At 39.2% G+C, this 16,215-nt stretch overlaps 1 protein-coding gene and 1 non-coding gene across 2 annotated transcripts; one reads left to right on the forward strand and one right to left on the reverse strand.

The window, feature by feature from the left end:
- Nucleotides 1-1,105: 1,105 nt before the first annotated feature.
- LOC112750943 (uncharacterized) lies at nt 1,106-3,469 on the reverse strand. The gene is made up of 8 exons (XM_072217001.1): nt 3,180-3,469; nt 3,019-3,084; nt 2,438-2,936; nt 2,264-2,349; nt 2,067-2,195; nt 1,608-1,711; nt 1,444-1,537; nt 1,106-1,357 (listed from the first exon to the last, which is right to left on the reverse strand). Exons 5-8 carry the CDS (start codon nt 2,190-2,192, stop codon nt 1,184-1,186), a joined length of 498 nt encoding a protein of 165 aa, XP_072073102.1. The 5' UTR covers nt 2,193-2,195; nt 2,264-2,349; nt 2,438-2,936; nt 3,019-3,084; nt 3,180-3,469; the 3' UTR covers nt 1,106-1,183.
- A 7,572-nt stretch (nt 3,470-11,041) lies between these two features.
- Nucleotides 11,042-11,149, forward strand: LOC112752555 (small nucleolar RNA R71). Its single transcript, XR_003176986.1, has one exon. It is a non-coding gene; the product is annotated as a small nucleolar RNA R71 (small nucleolar RNA).
- Nucleotides 11,150-16,215: the final 5,066 nt, after the last annotated feature.

Below are 16,215 nucleotides of genomic sequence, written 5' to 3' on the forward strand. Positions count from 1 at the left end.
TGCATCAGAATCGGAGGAGCTGACTGCAATTCTGCACCGTGCGTACGATAACATCATGGTTGAGATGGAATCATTGAAAGCCAAAAGGAGGGGACATCTTCTTTATCTCACGAAAACGCCAACTTGGAATCCGTTAACGAGCTTCAAAGCACTCCAAGGATTCGAACAAGAGGACGTCCAAAAAATAGGCTAGGTTCAAAGTTGGACAAACAGATTGCAAATGCCTCAAAGAAGAAGAAAACGAAAGCTTTAAACGAGGTAAAAGTGATATTCTTTAAATATGTGGTGATTGAGTTTAATTTTCTCGTTAATAGTTTAGCTAATATGTGAGTTTATTATATCTAGTTAAACCTCGTTGATGTTGCATCTGTGGTGTGTCCAAATTCCAGCCAATATCAAGGATGTGTTATGAATTATCAGTTCAGGGAACCAGTAGCAGTGGATAACTTTTTGGGTATATAATTATAGAATATGGGTGTAAAGCACTGTTTTTTGGGTGTATTTCTGAATTTTCTTGTGTTTCACATTTTACACACACACATATATTTCACAATCTGCTGTTTATGTTATAAAATATTGTTTATTTTTTTTTTACTACGGTTTAGGGTTTTAGGGTTTAGGGTTTAGGGGTTTAGGATTTTAGGGTTTAGGGATAAAGCATTAGTGGATAGAAGTCTGGTGTATATTTAACTTTCCTTGGGTTTAAAATAAGATCTTATGGGTGTAAAGAATCAATGATTTGGGTGTATAGTAGGTTGGGTGGTTTAGGGTTTAGGGTTTAGAGTTTTAGGGTTTAGGGTTTATGGTTTAGGGTTTAGGGTTTAGGATTTAGCATTTAGGGTTTAAGGTTTAGTATTTTTAGGGTTTAGGGTTTTAGAGCTTTAGGGTTTAGGATTTTAGGGTTTTAGGGTTTAGGGTTTTAGGGTTTTATGGTTTAGGGTTTTAGGGATAAATCATCAGAGGATAAATGTTTGGGTGTATATTCAACTTTCTTTGGGTGTAAAATATCAGGTTATGCATGGGTGTATATTTGGTTTGATATTTTTCTTCATATTATAGTACCTGTAATTCAGACATTTTGAATACAGCAGAGAGAATTTAATTATGGAAAAAAATTTTACTCATAATTGGCAAATTTTTACAGCATCTATTCAATTTCTTACAAGACTATATAACAATTACATTAATCAGTGTCAATATCATTAGAATCTATCTGACAATATGAACTCAATAACAATGAGGATGGCTTGGACAGTCTTATTGCATTACTTTCCCTAATGGCTTCAACTTTGTCTTGATTCATCTCATGGAATAGAATCCGGAAAGCATATTCTACTCTAAAGTGGTCCACCTCGTCCTGAAGTTTAAAAGAATTTTCTTTTTAATCAACTATGTGAATTTAGTAAGGTAATATAGAGTTATATAGTTTTTAAACACAATTACCTTGGTCCAGTTGTCCCACTCATACTTCTCCCTTTTAACGTGTTTGGGCTGAATTATCTCAAACCACTTCATTACATAAATAGCACAGTCATAGCTGAAAAACAAGAAATAACTTAGCAAATTACATCTAGGAAAGTTTAACTTTCAGATTAAAAGATTTATACCTTGTCTTTTGGCCTGAGATGTCAATGTATGGTGTATGAATTTTGTGATCGTCTTTCTTTAGAGGTGCCCCAGCATATACTCTCATTCTTGAAATTACATGTCCCTTAACACACAAAACAAATCAGTAATATATGAATAAATTTAATAAAGGAATATAAACAAATGAGCACAAACCTACACCTTATACTGAACAGAAATACACCCAAATATTAAAATACAGAACACAAACCAACTTACAGCGAATAAATTTATGTTCTTTCTTTCATCGGCTGGACAAGTCGTGTGATATGGGTCGAGTACAAAAGTTTTTTTTCTTGTATCAGCCACCCATAACCACCAATGTTGTGATTGGCAAATAGGTGCAAAAATTTGAAGTATGTCCAGATTGAACAGTGTTTTAATTTATTTGGCACATAAGTAAAGAATGGTAATAAGAAGTTTTAGAAATGAAAACTTACATAACGATGCGATGCTAATTTTTTGAGGTCCAAGAAGGATATAAACATTGGGTAGTCTTCCACCCTGAATGGCTTATTAGTTTTAGGCTGTAAGAATACCCCTTCTGGATGATTTGCAATGGCCATGTTCTGCAAAAATTGTGAAACACTAAATGAATACAGAAAATACACCCAAGATTTGTTGCAGTACAACTTACCAAAATATCAGGGGGAGACAGTATATTTCTTCTTGAAACCTTTTAATCTTTTGCTAGTTAAGGATGAGGCACATGGCAGAGACAATCTAGAAATAAAAGCCCAAATCAATTTTACATAAATTGATATTGCAGTTACTTTTCATGATAAAATCATTAATGTTATTATAATATTACCTCAGCTTCTATATGTGTATCAGCTTGGAGAGATGCGAAGTGGAGTTTTGACAAAATGTATTTATCTTGGGCAATGAGTGTGCACACGGCGTCATACTCATTAGTACGTCCATCTGCGGATGTTTTGACACGTGTGGCCCAGATGTAGCATTTCTCTTTCATTTCAGCACTCATTTCATTTGTCCTCGCAGGAGTTTCAAACTTTTCAAAACTTTGTTCACCACTTTGCTTATGAATAGCTGGAGTTTTACCTTCTATTTTCACCCCACTGCCTACAATTTTTTTCACCAGCTCCCCTAACTGTTCTATTAGTTTTGGCGTTTCAGGAGTTTTCGCCCTCTACCCCTCTTGCGTTGCTGCACCCTCTTGCGTTGCTGCTTCTTCTTGGCTTGAACCAATCAAGTCGAGGCTGAATGATGGCATCGAACCTTCTTTAGGAATGTACGATGCTGTCCGTGCCATCATCATCAGTGCAGCAACATCTTCTGGGGCTGGATTACTGCGTGATGAGATATAACATACTATAAGAATAAGAATAGATGAATGATATTGAAAACAAAATTTTACTCTGCTGAACTTACACTTTAGATGAAGCTGGTGGAAGCGTGGGTGTGCTTTCTTTAGTTTTTGGCGGCGGTTCTGGAGTACTGCAGTGTTACAGAACAATTGTGAGGATATACACCCCAACAAGGACAATATACACCCAAACAATTAACAAATACACCCCAAGATTATTCCTTACCTTTTTGTAGTTTCTTTATTAATTTTTTCACTTGGAGACTTTGCAGGGGTTGGTTCAATTTCTGGCACAGGGGCTGTTTGGGATAGTGGTAGACAAACTTGAATCGGAACTCTAAACAAGAAGAAAAACAAAAGGTTAACAACGCCACCGAAAATAAAATGGTTATAAGGTTGAAATTTTCTTGAAAAACTCATATTGAAAGCGCTTCCGTTTGTGATTGTGTCTCTAACCGGACAACCATCATGTTCTCTTCAGTTGGCTCACTGGCTGACTCTTCAACCAGACTCAACCTGAAATACACCCAAAGAAAGTAAAAAATACACCCGAAGTAATCAAAAGAAACACAAGCTTTGTTTTTTTGAGAACTTACGTACCTGCAGATTTTGCTTTTTTTCCTGCCTTTTTTTTCTCGAATAAAACATAAAAAGGCTTTTTTTTTCTAAAAAAAATATATACAGAATTAGAAGCATAAGGTAATAAAAGATAAAAGCAACTGGTATTAGAAAGAAAAATTACATGCTCTCTGCTGGTTTGTTTATGCTGCTTTGATCTGTGTGTCCTTGAGACAAAGGATCATCACTTCCTAAGTTTATGTCCAGTATTCTAAAGATGGAATAGATATCATTCAGTAAAAATACCATATGGTTAAATCAGAATAACAAGATTTTATCAAATAAAGGTTCTTACATCTCAGATGAGTCATAGTGATCTTCTGTCGATTGCAAGCCAGCTCCCTTCTCCCTGGGAAACCAAAAACAGCTATTAGCAACGAAAACACCCAAAAAAAAGTTTAATATACACCCCAAAAATTACAAACCCCTATGCAGCAGATTTTTCATTATTTTTCTTCTTTTTAGATTCCCTCAATAATTCTTCTAATTCTTCAGTTCCAATTTCAGATCTGATAGCATATGCATAAAACAACATGTTAATAAATATAATTTTGAACACAAATGGTAGTATAGGTTTACAAAATATCCCACCCATGATAGGAATGAGTTTGTTCAGGAGATGAATCCTCAACAATGAGCTTGCTCTTTTTCTATGTTTTTTATTTTTCTATTGGTGATGATTTTTCGCTTCTGAAAGTTAATAAGAAACGCACTGTTAATACAAGAAATTTTGAGAATAAACAGAAAAGAAAGCGATGATAATTTCAGAACATTACTCATCGTTCGATTCAGTTTCTGAATCGGAATCTTCCTGATTTTTCTTCCTTTTTTTGGATTCAATTCTGGTAGGCAAATGGTGCACGAAATTGTGATGTCCAGGCTCGAACAATCCCTGGCAACGTGAGCAACTTGGTGCGCGTAATCGTGATTACACACTTATAATTTGTCACAACTTCGATACAACTAACCAGCAAGTGCACTGGGTCATCCAAGTAATACCTTACGTGAGTAAGGGTCGAATCCCACAGAGATTGTTGGTATGAAGCAAGCTATGGTCACCTTGCAAATCTCAGTCAGGCGGATATAAAGTGATAATGGTGTTTTCGAATATTATATAATAAAACAGGGATAGAGGTACTTATGTAAATCATTGGTAGGAATTTCAGATAAGCGAATGGAGATGCTTTTCGTTCCTCTAAACCTCTGCTTTCCTGCTATCTTCATCCAATCAGTCTTACTCCTTTCCATGGCTGGCTTTATGTGATACATCACCATTGTCAATGGCTACTTTCGGTCATCTCTCGGGAAAATGATCCAATGCCCTGTCACGGCACGGCTAATCGTCTGGAGGCATCACCCTTGTCAATGGCTTCATCGTATCCTCTCAGTGAATAATATGCTCACGCACCCTGTCACGGCACGGCTATTCATCTGTCGGTTCTTGATCATGCTGGAATAGGATTTACTATCCTTTTGCGTCTGTCACTAACGCCCTGCAATCGCGAGTTAGGAGCTCGTCACAGTCATTCAATCATTGAATCCTACTCGGAATACCACAGACAAGGTTTAGACTTTCCGGATTCTCTTGAATGCCGCCATCATTCTAGCTTACGCCACGAAGATTCCGGTTAGGAGATCTAAGAGATATTCATTCTAGCTTGTTGCATGTAGAACGGAAGTGTTTGTCAGACACGCGTTCATAAGGGAGAAGGATGATGAGCGTCACACATAATCATCACCTTCATCACGTTCTTGGGTGCGAATGGATATCTTAGAAGAGAAATAAGAAGAATTGAATAGAAAACAATAGTACTTTGCATTAATCTTTGAGGAACAGCAGAGCTCCACACCTTAATTTATGGAGTGTAGAAACTCTACCGTATGAAAATACATAAGTGAAGGTCCAGGCATGGCCGAGATGGCCAGCCCCCATGGTCTAAGAACAATGCGTTCAAAGATGATCCTAAGATCCTAAGATGATCAAAAGATTCCTGATACAATAGTAAAATGTCCTATTTATAATAAACTAGCTACTAGGGTTTACATGAGTAAGTAATTGATGCATAAATCCACTTCCGGGGCCCACTTGGTGTGTGTTTGAGCTGAGCCTGAGTGTTGCACGTGCAGAGGCCATTTGTGGAGTTGAACGCCAGTTTCTGTGCCAGTTTGGGCGTTCAACTCTGGTTTTGGATCCTTTTCTGGCGCTGGACGCCAGATTTGGGCAGAAGGCTGGCGTTGAATGCCAGTTTACGTCGTCTATTCTTGGCCAAAGTATGGACTATTATATATTGCTGGAAAGCCCTGGATGTCTACTTTCCAACGCAATTGGAAGCGCGCCATTTCGAGTTCCGTAGCTCCAGAAAATCCACTTTGAGTGCAGGGAGGTCAGAATCCAACAGCATCAGCAGTCCTTTTTCAACCTCTGAATCTGATTTCTGCTCAAGTCCCTCAATTTCAGCCAGAAAATACCTGAAATCACAGAAAAACACACAAACTCATAGTAAAGTCCAGAAATGTGAATTTAACATAAAAACTAATGAAAACATCCCTAAAAGTAACTATATCCTACTAAAAACATACTAAAAACAATGTCAAAAAGCGTATAAATTATCCGCTCATCACAACACCAAACTTAAATTGTTGCTTGTCCCCAAGCAACTGAAAATCAAAATAGGATAAAAAGAAGAGAATATACTATAAATTCCAAACTATCAATGAAACAGAGCTTCAATCATATGAGCGGGACTTATAGCTTTTTGCTTCTTGAATAGTTTTGGCATCTCACTTTATCCATTGAGGTTCAGAATGATTGGCATCTATAGGAACTTCAGATTTCGAATAGTGTTATTGACTCTCCTAGTTCAGTATGATGATTCTTGAACACAGCTTCTTTATGAGTCTTGGCCGTGGCCCTAAACACTTTGTTTTCCAGTATTACCACCGGATACATAAATGCCACAGACACATAATTGGGTGAACATTTTCAGATTGTGACTCAGCTTTGCTAAAGTCCCCAATTAGAGGTGTCCAGGGTTCTTAAGCACACTCTTTTTTTGCTTTGGACCTTGACTTTAACCGCTCAGTCTCAAGTTTTCACTTGACACCTACAAGCCACAAGCACATGGTTAGGGACAGCTTGGTTTAGCCGCTTAGACCAGGATTTTATTCCTTTAGGCCCTCCTATCCACTGATGCTCAAAGCCTTGGGATCCTTTTTATTTCCCTTGCCTTTTGGTTTTAAGGGTTATTGGCTTTTTCTGCTTGCTTTTTCTTTTTCTTTCTATTTTTTTTTCGCCTATTTTTTTTTTTCTGCAAGCTTTGTTCTTTGCTGCTTTTTCTTGCTTCAAGAATCATTTTTATGATTTTTCAGATTATCAAATAACATGTCTCCTAGTCATCATTCTTTCAAGAGCCAACATATTTAACATTCTTAAACAACAACTTCAAAAGACTTATGCACTGTTCAAGCATTCATTCAGAAAACAAGAAGCATTGTCACCACATCAATATAATTGAGCTAAGTTCAAGGATAAATTCGAAACTCATGTACTTCTTGTTCTTTTGAATTAAAACATTTTTCTTTTAAGAGAGGCGATGGATTCATAGGACATTCATAACTTTAAGACAAAGTTACTAACTACTAATGATCATGTAATGAAGACATAAACACAGATAAGCACATCACATAGAAAACGAAAAATAGAAGAAATAAGAACAAGGAATGAATCCACCTTAGTGATGGTGGCGTTTCCTTCTTGAGGAACCAATGATGTCCTTGAGCTCTTCTATGTCTCTTCCTTGTCTTTGTTGCTCCTCCCTCATTGCTTTTTGATCTTCTCTTATTTCATGAAGCATGATGGAGTGCTCTTGATGTTCCACCCTTAGTTGTCCCATATTGGAACTCAATTCTTCTAGGGAGGTGTTGATTTGCTCCCAATAGTTTTGTGGAGGAAAGTGCATTTGAGGCATTTCCGGAATCTCATGGTGATGAGCTTCTTGTGCCTCTTGAGCTCCATGACTGGGCTCTCTTGCTTGCTCCATCTTTTTCTTAGTGATGGGCTTATCCTCTTTAATGAGGATATCTCCTTCTATGAAAGCTCCAGCTGAGTAACATAGATGGCAAATGAGGTGAGGGAAGGCTAACCTTGTCGTAGTAGAGGACTTGTCAGCCACCTTGTAGAGTTCTTGAGGTATAATCTCATGAATTTCCACCTCTTCTCCAATCATGATGCTATGTATCATGATGGCCCGGTCTATAGTAACTTCAGACCGGTTGCTAGTGGGAATGATTGAGCATTGAATAAACTCCAACCATCCTCTAGCTATAGGCTTGAGGTCCAATCTTCTTAGTTGAACCGGCTTGCCTTTGGAGTCAATCTTCCATTGAGCTCCTTCTACACATATGTCCATAAGGACTTGGTCCAACCTTTGATCAAAGTTGACTCTCCTTGTGTAGGGGCATGCGTTCTCTTCCATGTATGGCAAGTTGAACGCCAACCTCACATTTTCCGGACTAAAATCCAAGTATTTCCCCCGAACCATTGTAACATAGTTCTTTGGATCCGGGTTCTTACTTTGATCATGGTTCTTGGTGATCCATGCATTGGCATAGAATTCTTGAACCATTAGGATGCCGACTTGTTGGATGGGATTTGTTAGAACTTCCCAACCTCTTCTTTGAATTTCATGTCGGATCTCCGGATACTCATTTCTTTTGAGTTTAAAAGGGACCTCAGGGATCACCTTCTTCTTGGTCACAACATCATAGAAGTGGTCTTGATGGGCTTTGGAGATGAATCTTTCCATCTCCCATGACTCGGATGTGGAAGCTTTTGTCTTCCCTTTCCCTCTTCTAGAGGATTCTCCGGTCTTGGGTGCCATCAATGGTAATGGAAAAACAAAAAAGCTATGCTTTTACCACACCAAACTTAGAATATTGCTCGTCCTCGAGCAATAAACAAAAGAATAGAAGAAGAAGAAGAAGAAATATGGAGAGGGAGAGGGAGATGTGGTTTCGGCCAAGGAGAGTGTAGAGGGGTGTGTTGTGTGAATTTGATGAGGAATGGAGGTCTTTATATAGGGAAGGGAGGGGGGTATTGGTTCGGCCATATGGGTGGGTTTGGGTGGGAAATTGGTTTTGAATTTTTGAAGGTAGGTGGAGTTTTATGAGGTAGGTTTATGGGGAAGAGTGGGTGGATGTGAGTGGTGAAGGTTTAATGGGGAAGAGAGATTGAGGTGATTGGTGAAGGGCTTTTAGGGAAGAGTGTTTATGGGGTTGTGTGAAAGAGAGTGGTGAGAAGAGGTGAGTGGAGGTAGGTGGGGATCCTGTGGGGTCCACAGATCCTGAGGTTTTCAAGGATTTACATCCCTGCACCCCTTAGGCATGTAAAAATGCCTTTGTATCCAACTCTGGGCGTTCAGCGCCAGGTTGGTGGCCATTTTGGGCGTTCAACGCCCATTTGTTGCCATTTCTAGCGTTGAACGCCAGAACCATGCTTGTTCTGGGCGTTCAGCGCCAGGATGCTGCCCATTTGGGCGTTCAGCGCCAGAACCATGCTCTGTTCTGGCGTTGAACGCCAGGCAGATGCTTCCTCCAGGGTGTGATTTTTCTTCTGCTGTTTTTTGATTCCGTTTTCAATTTTTTTGTTTATTTTGTGACTCCACATGATCATGAACCTAAGAAAACATGAAAAACAATAAAAATAAGAATTAGATAAACATTGGGTTGCCTCCCAACAAGCGCTTCTTTAATGTCAATAGCTTGACAGTGGGCTCTCATGGAGCCTCACAGATGTGCAGAGCTTTGTTGAGACTCTCCAACACCAAACTTAGAGTTTGGATATGGGAGTTCAACACCAAACTTAGAGTTTGGTTGTGGCCTCCCAACACCAAACTTAGAGTTTGACTGTGGGGGCTCTGGTTGACTCTGCTTGGAGAGAAGCTTTTTCTGCTTCCTCTCCATGGTTGCAGAGGGAGATCCTTGAGTTTTAAACACAAGGGAGTTCTTATTCCATTGAAGGAATATTTCACCTCTGTCAACATCAATCACAGCTCTTGCTGTGGCCAGGAAAGGTCTTCCTAGGATGATGGATTCATCCTCTTCCTTTCCAGTATCCAGGACTATGAAATCAGCAGGAATGTAAAGGCCTTCAACCTTTACTAACACGTCCTCTACTTGTCCATAAGCCTGCTTTCTTGAGCTGTCTGCCATCTCTAGTGAGATTTTAGCAGCTTGCACCCCATAGATTTCCAGTTTCTCTATTACAGAGAGGGGCATGAGGTTTATACCTGAACCAAGGTCACACAGAGCTTTAAAGATCATGGTGTCTATGGTACAGGGTATTATGAACTTTCCAGGATCCTGTCTCTTCTGAGACAATGTCAGTTGATCCAGATCACTTAGTTCATTGATGAACAAGGGAGGTTCAACTTCCCAAGTATCAATGCCAAATAATTTGGCATTCAGCTTCATGATTGCACCAAGAAACTTGGCAGTTTGCTCTTCTGTAACATCCTCATTCTCTTCAGAAGAGGAATATTCATCAGAGCTCATGAAGGGCATAAGGAGGTTCAATGGAATCTCTATGGTCTCTAGATGAGTCTCAGATTCCTTAGGTTCCTCAGAGGAAAGCTCCTTATTGACCACTGGACGTCCCAGGAGGTCTTCCTCCTTGGGATTCACGTCCTCTCCTCTCCTCACAGGTTCGGCCATGGCGCTTATGTCAATGGCCTTGCACTCTCCTTTTGGGTTCTCTTCTGTATTGCTTGGGAGAGTACTAGGAGGGATTTCAGTGATCCTTTTACTCAGCTGGCCCACTTGTGCTTTCAGATTTCTAATGGAAGACCTTGTTTCATTCATGAAACTTACAGTGGCCTTAGATAGATCAGAGACTAGATTTGCTAAATTAGAGGCATTTTGTTCAGAGTTCTCTGTCTGTTGGTGAGTTGATGATGGAAAAGGCTTGCTATTGCTAAACCTGTTTCTTCCACCATTATTAAAGCCTTGTTGGGGCTTTTGATCCTTCCATGAGAAATTTGGATGATTTCTCCATGTTTAGTTATAGGTGTTTCCATAAGGTTCACCTAAATAATTTACCTCTGCTATTGCAGGGTTCTCAGGATCATAGGCTTCCTCTTCAGAAGATGCCTCTTGAGTACTGTTGGATGCAGCTTGCATTCCATGCAGACTCTGAGAAATCATATTGACTTGCTGAGTCAATATTTTGTTCTGAGCCAATATGGCATTCAGAGTATCAACCTCAAGAACTCCATTCTTCATAGGCGTCCCATTGCTCACAAGATTCCTTTCAGAAGTGTACATGAACTGGTTATTAGCAACCATGTCAATGAGTTCTTGAGCTTCTGCAGGCGTTTTCTTTAGGTGAATGGATCCACCTGCAGAGGTGTCCAGTGACATCTTTGATAGCTCAGATAAACCATCATAGAATATATCCAGGATGGTCCATTCTGAAAGCATGTCAGAAGGACACTTTTTGGTCAACTGTTTGTATCTTTCCCAAGCTTCATAGAGGGATTCACCTTCTTTCTGTCTGAAGGTTTGAACATCAGCTCTAAGCTTGCTCAGCTTTTGAGGAGGAAAGTACTTGGCTAAGAAAGTCGTGACCAGCTTATCCCAAGAGTTCAGGCTGTCTTTGGGTTGAGAATCCAACCATAATCTAGCTCTGTCTCTTACAGCAAAAGGGAAAAGCATGAGCCTGTAGACTTCAGGATCTACTCCATTAGTCTTAACAGTATCACATATCTGCAAGAATTCAGTTAAGAACTGAAAAGGATCTTCAGATGGAAGTCCATGAAACTTGCAGTTCTGCTGCATCAGAGAAACTAATTGAGGTTTCAGCTCAAAGTTGTTTGCTCCAATGGCAGGAATGGAGATGTTTCTTCCATGTAAATTGGAATTAGGTGCAGTAAAGTCACCAAGCATTCTCCTTGCATTGTTGTTGGGTTCGGCTGCCATCTCCTTTACTTGTTCGAAATTTTCAATCAAGTTGTCTCTGGATTGTTGTAATTTAGCTTCTCTTAATTTTCTCTTCAGAGTCCTTTCAGGTTCTGGATCAGCTTCAACAAGAATGCCTTTTTCTCTATCCCTGCTCATAAGAAAGAGGAGAGAAAAAGAAAAGAAGAGAAATCCTCTATGTCACAGTAAAGAGGTTCCTTATTGTTAGTAGAAAAGAAGAAGAAGAAATTCGAACACAGATAGAGGAGGGGGTTCGAATTTGGTGATGATGTGAAGAAGAGATGTTAGTGGATGAATAAATAAATAAAATAATATGAGAGAGAAGGAGGGAATTTTCGAAAATTAATTTTGAAAAGGAGTTAGTGATTTTTGAAAATTGTTTTTGAAAAATTGTTAGTAATTTTCGAAAATTTTTGAAATCAAAAATAAAAAATAAAAATAATTAGTTAATTAAAAAGAAATTTTGAAAAAGAGGGAAGATATTTTCGAAATTTAGAGAGAGAGGGTTAGTTAGGTAGTTTTGAAAAAGTTAAGAAACAAACAAAAAGTTAGTTAGTTAGTTGAAACAAATTTTGAAAACCAATTTTGAAAAGATAAGTTTCTGGGCTGGGCCAACTTGTAAGGCTTGTAGGCCTTAATTGCTTGTATGTGTAGCAGGCCCCTTAATTTAATTAGTTTATTTTTCTTAATACCATCTATTTATACAAGATCAAATATTTTTTACTCATTCGCTCTTTTTTCTCTCTCTCTCTCTTCCTCCCTCCCTCCCTCCCTCCCTCCCTCTCCCCCCCTCTCTCTCTCTCGTTTAGGATACAATTTTCGTAATTTATTTATTTATTTTTCTTTATCTTTATTTATAAATTTTATTTTTTTATATTTTTTAAATTTTTTGTTTATTTTAATTTCTTATTATTAGGTGCATACTCTTTTAAATATATATATATATATTGTCTTTTTTTTTGTGATTCACAATTAATATATACATTGTTCGTGTATGTAGTTTATATTTTAATATTTTTATTGATTCTCTTTATTATTATTTTTTTCGTGTGTCTCTTTGTTGCTCTTTATTTTAATTAGGGGTGTCAATGGGATAGGGCGGGGGCGGGGGATGCCTCCTTGCTCTCCATCCCCACCCCCAGATTTGCTCCTCGTACCCGTCCCCGTTTCCCGCCGTCGGGGAATATTGCTCCCCTTCCCCATCCCCATTCTCCATCTATCTGATAGTTCTAACTAATTATTAATTTTCATATGAATAGAGCTGCAAGTATCCATCATATACAAAAACAGTAATATTTTATACAAAAAATCTAGACGACAAGATGATGACTTCTTTCAAAATGACGTAGTGGTGGAATGCAATGGCGAGCTAGAGGACAGAGCAGTGGACGAGGTGGGAAACACGGCAACAGAGAGGAGAATGGACACGATGGCAGAGTTACAGAAAGGAACGTCACAAATAGAGAGCACGACACGATGAGGGTGATGGCACGGTGAGGTGTGACGATGCGGTGAGAAGGGAGAGTGGCGAGGGGGTGGCTACAGAGAGGTTGGATGGAGTATGGACAGCGTTAGGGATCTCTGAATTGAAGAAGGGTTATGCAAATTAGGATTAGGAGTTTTGGGTTTATATATATCTATATGTGTGTGTGTGTGTGTGTGTGTGTGTGTGAAATTACTAAAAAACATATATGAGAAATATACTATTAACGACAATTCAGTAAATTTATGAACTTCGGGGATTAGCGGAGATGGGGCAGGGATCCCCGCTCAGGTCTTCGCGCCTGCATCGGGAAAATTTTGTCCCCTGTCCCCATCTCTGCGGAGAAAATTTCCCACAGTCGGATCTCCATTCGAGGCAGTACCCGCAGGTATCCCTGCGTCTCGAAGAGTTTTGTCATCCCTAATTTTAATTATATTCATTAATTTCGCTGTATTGATACTCTTTTTATTTGAAATATCGTAATAATTTAGAGTGTATATATGTTGTGTGTGACCCATGTGATATTTGTTAATTTGGTGTATCTTTTTAGATGGTTTATGTTATAATGTGTTTAAAGAGTTGACTTAAAATTATAATATGATATATAAATTTATAATATGATTTATAATATACTAAAATATTAAGACATTATCATATAGATATTTTTTATTTGTCCATTAGATTCAACTATATATGTAAGACCCAGAATCTTTGAAAAGTCTTTTTATGATCAAGTCTCAAATCATATAGTTATTTATAGCCTTAATTTCAGAAATTATTTTATTAAAGATAATTAAGGCAAGTTTTGATTTATTGAACTTGAGATAAGTTATGATTATTATCCAATTTTATAATCATTGGATTATTTTCTATATTTAAAGTATAAGGTTGATAGTTATGAAATAATAAGGATTTTATATGATTTGGATTAGATAAGTAATATTTTAAATATTAATACTGCTGCTTTGAAAAATAAATGATTTAATTATATTATTTCTAATTATTGGATTTGGGCATTTTATTAAAAATAATTTGTAAGATTGATGAGCAAATAGTATTTTCTATGTACAATAGTGTTGGATTTAATTTGGGTTTCAATTACTATATTATACCCAATTTTATTTGAAATTACCATATTTCCCTAATAGCCACCGAGCCTTTCCCCCAAACACCCAGCAGCGGCAGCACACACACACAAACTTTCCTTTTTCCTCTGAAAGAACAAAAAAAGAAAGAAGAATGGGGGTAAGGGGAAGGGGCCGCGGATTAAGGAAGAAGGAGAGGAAGACTTGCGCCGGCGTGCTGGTCTCACTGCCGCCATCGCGCCGCCGTCCTGCTCAATGATGCCGTCCCATCTTGCCACCGCCAAGCTCGCGCCGCTGCCATCCCGTCGAGCTTCCGCCGACACCGCACGAAACAGAGAGAGAGACAGATTGAGAAGTGCCGCGGAAAAGGGGGAAAGAGCTACCGATTGCCGTCGTCATTGGGTCCGTGTTCCTTGCCGTCGAAGGAGCCGCTCGCAGCCACGGTGGTCGCCGACGTTCGCACCGTTGTTGTCGGAGACACCCGAGGAGAGAGAGAGAGAGAGACGGCCTTACAGGAGAGAGTAGGGAAGGCCACCCGCGACGCCGCCGGAGCTTCCATTGCCGTCAGAAGCTGTCGCTGCCCAACCAGATGCTGCAGTGGTTGTCGCCCGTCGCGTACGGCCGCCGGAGTTGTTGTGGCCGTCGGAACCATACCGGAGCTACTGCCGTTCACCGCTGCTGATGGTAGTTGCCGTTGCTGGTGATGGTAAGCTGAACCGCAGTCAGAAGAGGGTTCAGACCGCCACAGGTGCCGCTGCTGAAGAAGGGAGCTGCGCCTCTATGTTTCTGACCGCAAGGAGTAGTTCTTTGACTTCCGGGACCACCGCCGGAACTTCAGGCTGAGCCTCTGTCGTCGGAGAACCTCACTGCCGTCGCTAGAGAACTCTTCCGGCAAGGGTTTTATTTGAGGTTCCTGTCCTTTTTGAATTCCGAGGTTACTATGGTCACTGCCTGTTGGTTTCAGTCATTGTGATTGGAATTTGTCGCCGCTGCCGCTTGAGGTGGCTGCCGGGCTGCCACCGAGCCGGTTCGGAGACCGCCGTTGTGTCGGTTCAACTGTTCCTTCTTTATTCGGTAAGCGTTTTCGATTTGAAAGCTCTCTAGTTACTATTCTGGCTTCATACACTAAGGTTTTGCGGCATCAATTGCTATAAGATTGAGTTTCTATTGTTATATGTCGCGATTAGTGTTGCTGTGGTTACCGCAGGAGTGGCTTGGAGCCGAGGTTGTGGTTGTTGGTGATTTCGGTTTGAGATAGAAGGTTCCTGTGACGCGTTTGGGTTATGGATTCGCGTTTTGAGGTAGGAGCACTTTCCGAAAACTATATTTTGTATATTGGAATTATTACATATGGGTACTGATGTGAGGATGTGTATTTGGTGATTGTATCAGTCCTATGTATTGTTTGGTTGTTTTGTATGATTGTGGGTGTTTGTTTGACTCGACTGTTGGGTGGCTTTGTGAAACGAAATGCTTTTGAAACTGATTCTTTTAAAGCTTTGAGATTGAGTTGAATCCGTTGGAAATTGATTTGAATTGAATGGATTTTCTTGAGAATGTGTAAAATAGAATACACTCTTGATTTCAGCCTGGCTGGTTTTAAATGATCTGGATTTTGATAAATGATTGTTGCTGAACCGTTTCTTTAAAGCTTTAGAAATGAGTTTATTCGGCTGATAATGATTTGATGTTGAAACGGTTTTCTTGAAATATGGAATTGAGATAACTGTTGGATTTTGGCTTGCCTTGGACTGATTTTGAAATTTGGGCTGTTGAAAAGGATTGTGAAACGGTTTAGTTGGGACCCGAACCGGGTGGCAAAGTCCAAGTTTTAGGGGAGGTGCTACCGAAATTTCTATAAAATCCAAGTCTTTATTGAAATGTTGTTTGGCAAATGATGAGTTAAAGACTTCTACTATTTTAATTGAATTATCAAGAAAAAGATGATTCATGCTTTCGAAATGAGTTAGTAAAGAAGAAATTGTGATTTAGTCTTGCTTCTTAGGAAATGCATTGTATCTCTTTCAGGAGAAAGTTATTTATATGAAACTTGTGTTTTAAAGCTATTTGAATGTGAAAAGGGTTTATGCCTTTGAATTTGA

Source organism: Arachis hypogaea, chromosome 15 (genome assembly GCF_003086295.3).
Source record: "Arachis hypogaea cultivar Tifrunner chromosome 15, arahy.Tifrunner.gnm2.J5K5, whole genome shotgun sequence".
NCBI lineage: Eukaryota > Viridiplantae > Streptophyta > Magnoliopsida > Fabales > Fabaceae > Arachis > Arachis hypogaea.

Excerpts from the sequence above, each read along its gene's own strand:
- LOC112750943 (XM_072217001.1), bottom strand. The coding sequence starts at position 2,192 with ATGGCCATTGCAAATCATCCAGAAGGGGTATTCTTACAGCCTAAAACT. Across the intron at positions 1,712-2,066 it reads AATTAGCATCGCATCGTTAT|GGACATGTAATTTCAAGAAT; the intron begins GTAAGTTTTCAT and ends TTGTGTGTTAAG. Across the intron at positions 1,358-1,443 it reads AGTGGGACAACTGGACCAAG|GACGAGGTGGACCACTTTAG; the intron begins GTAATTGTGTTT and ends TTTAAACTTCAG.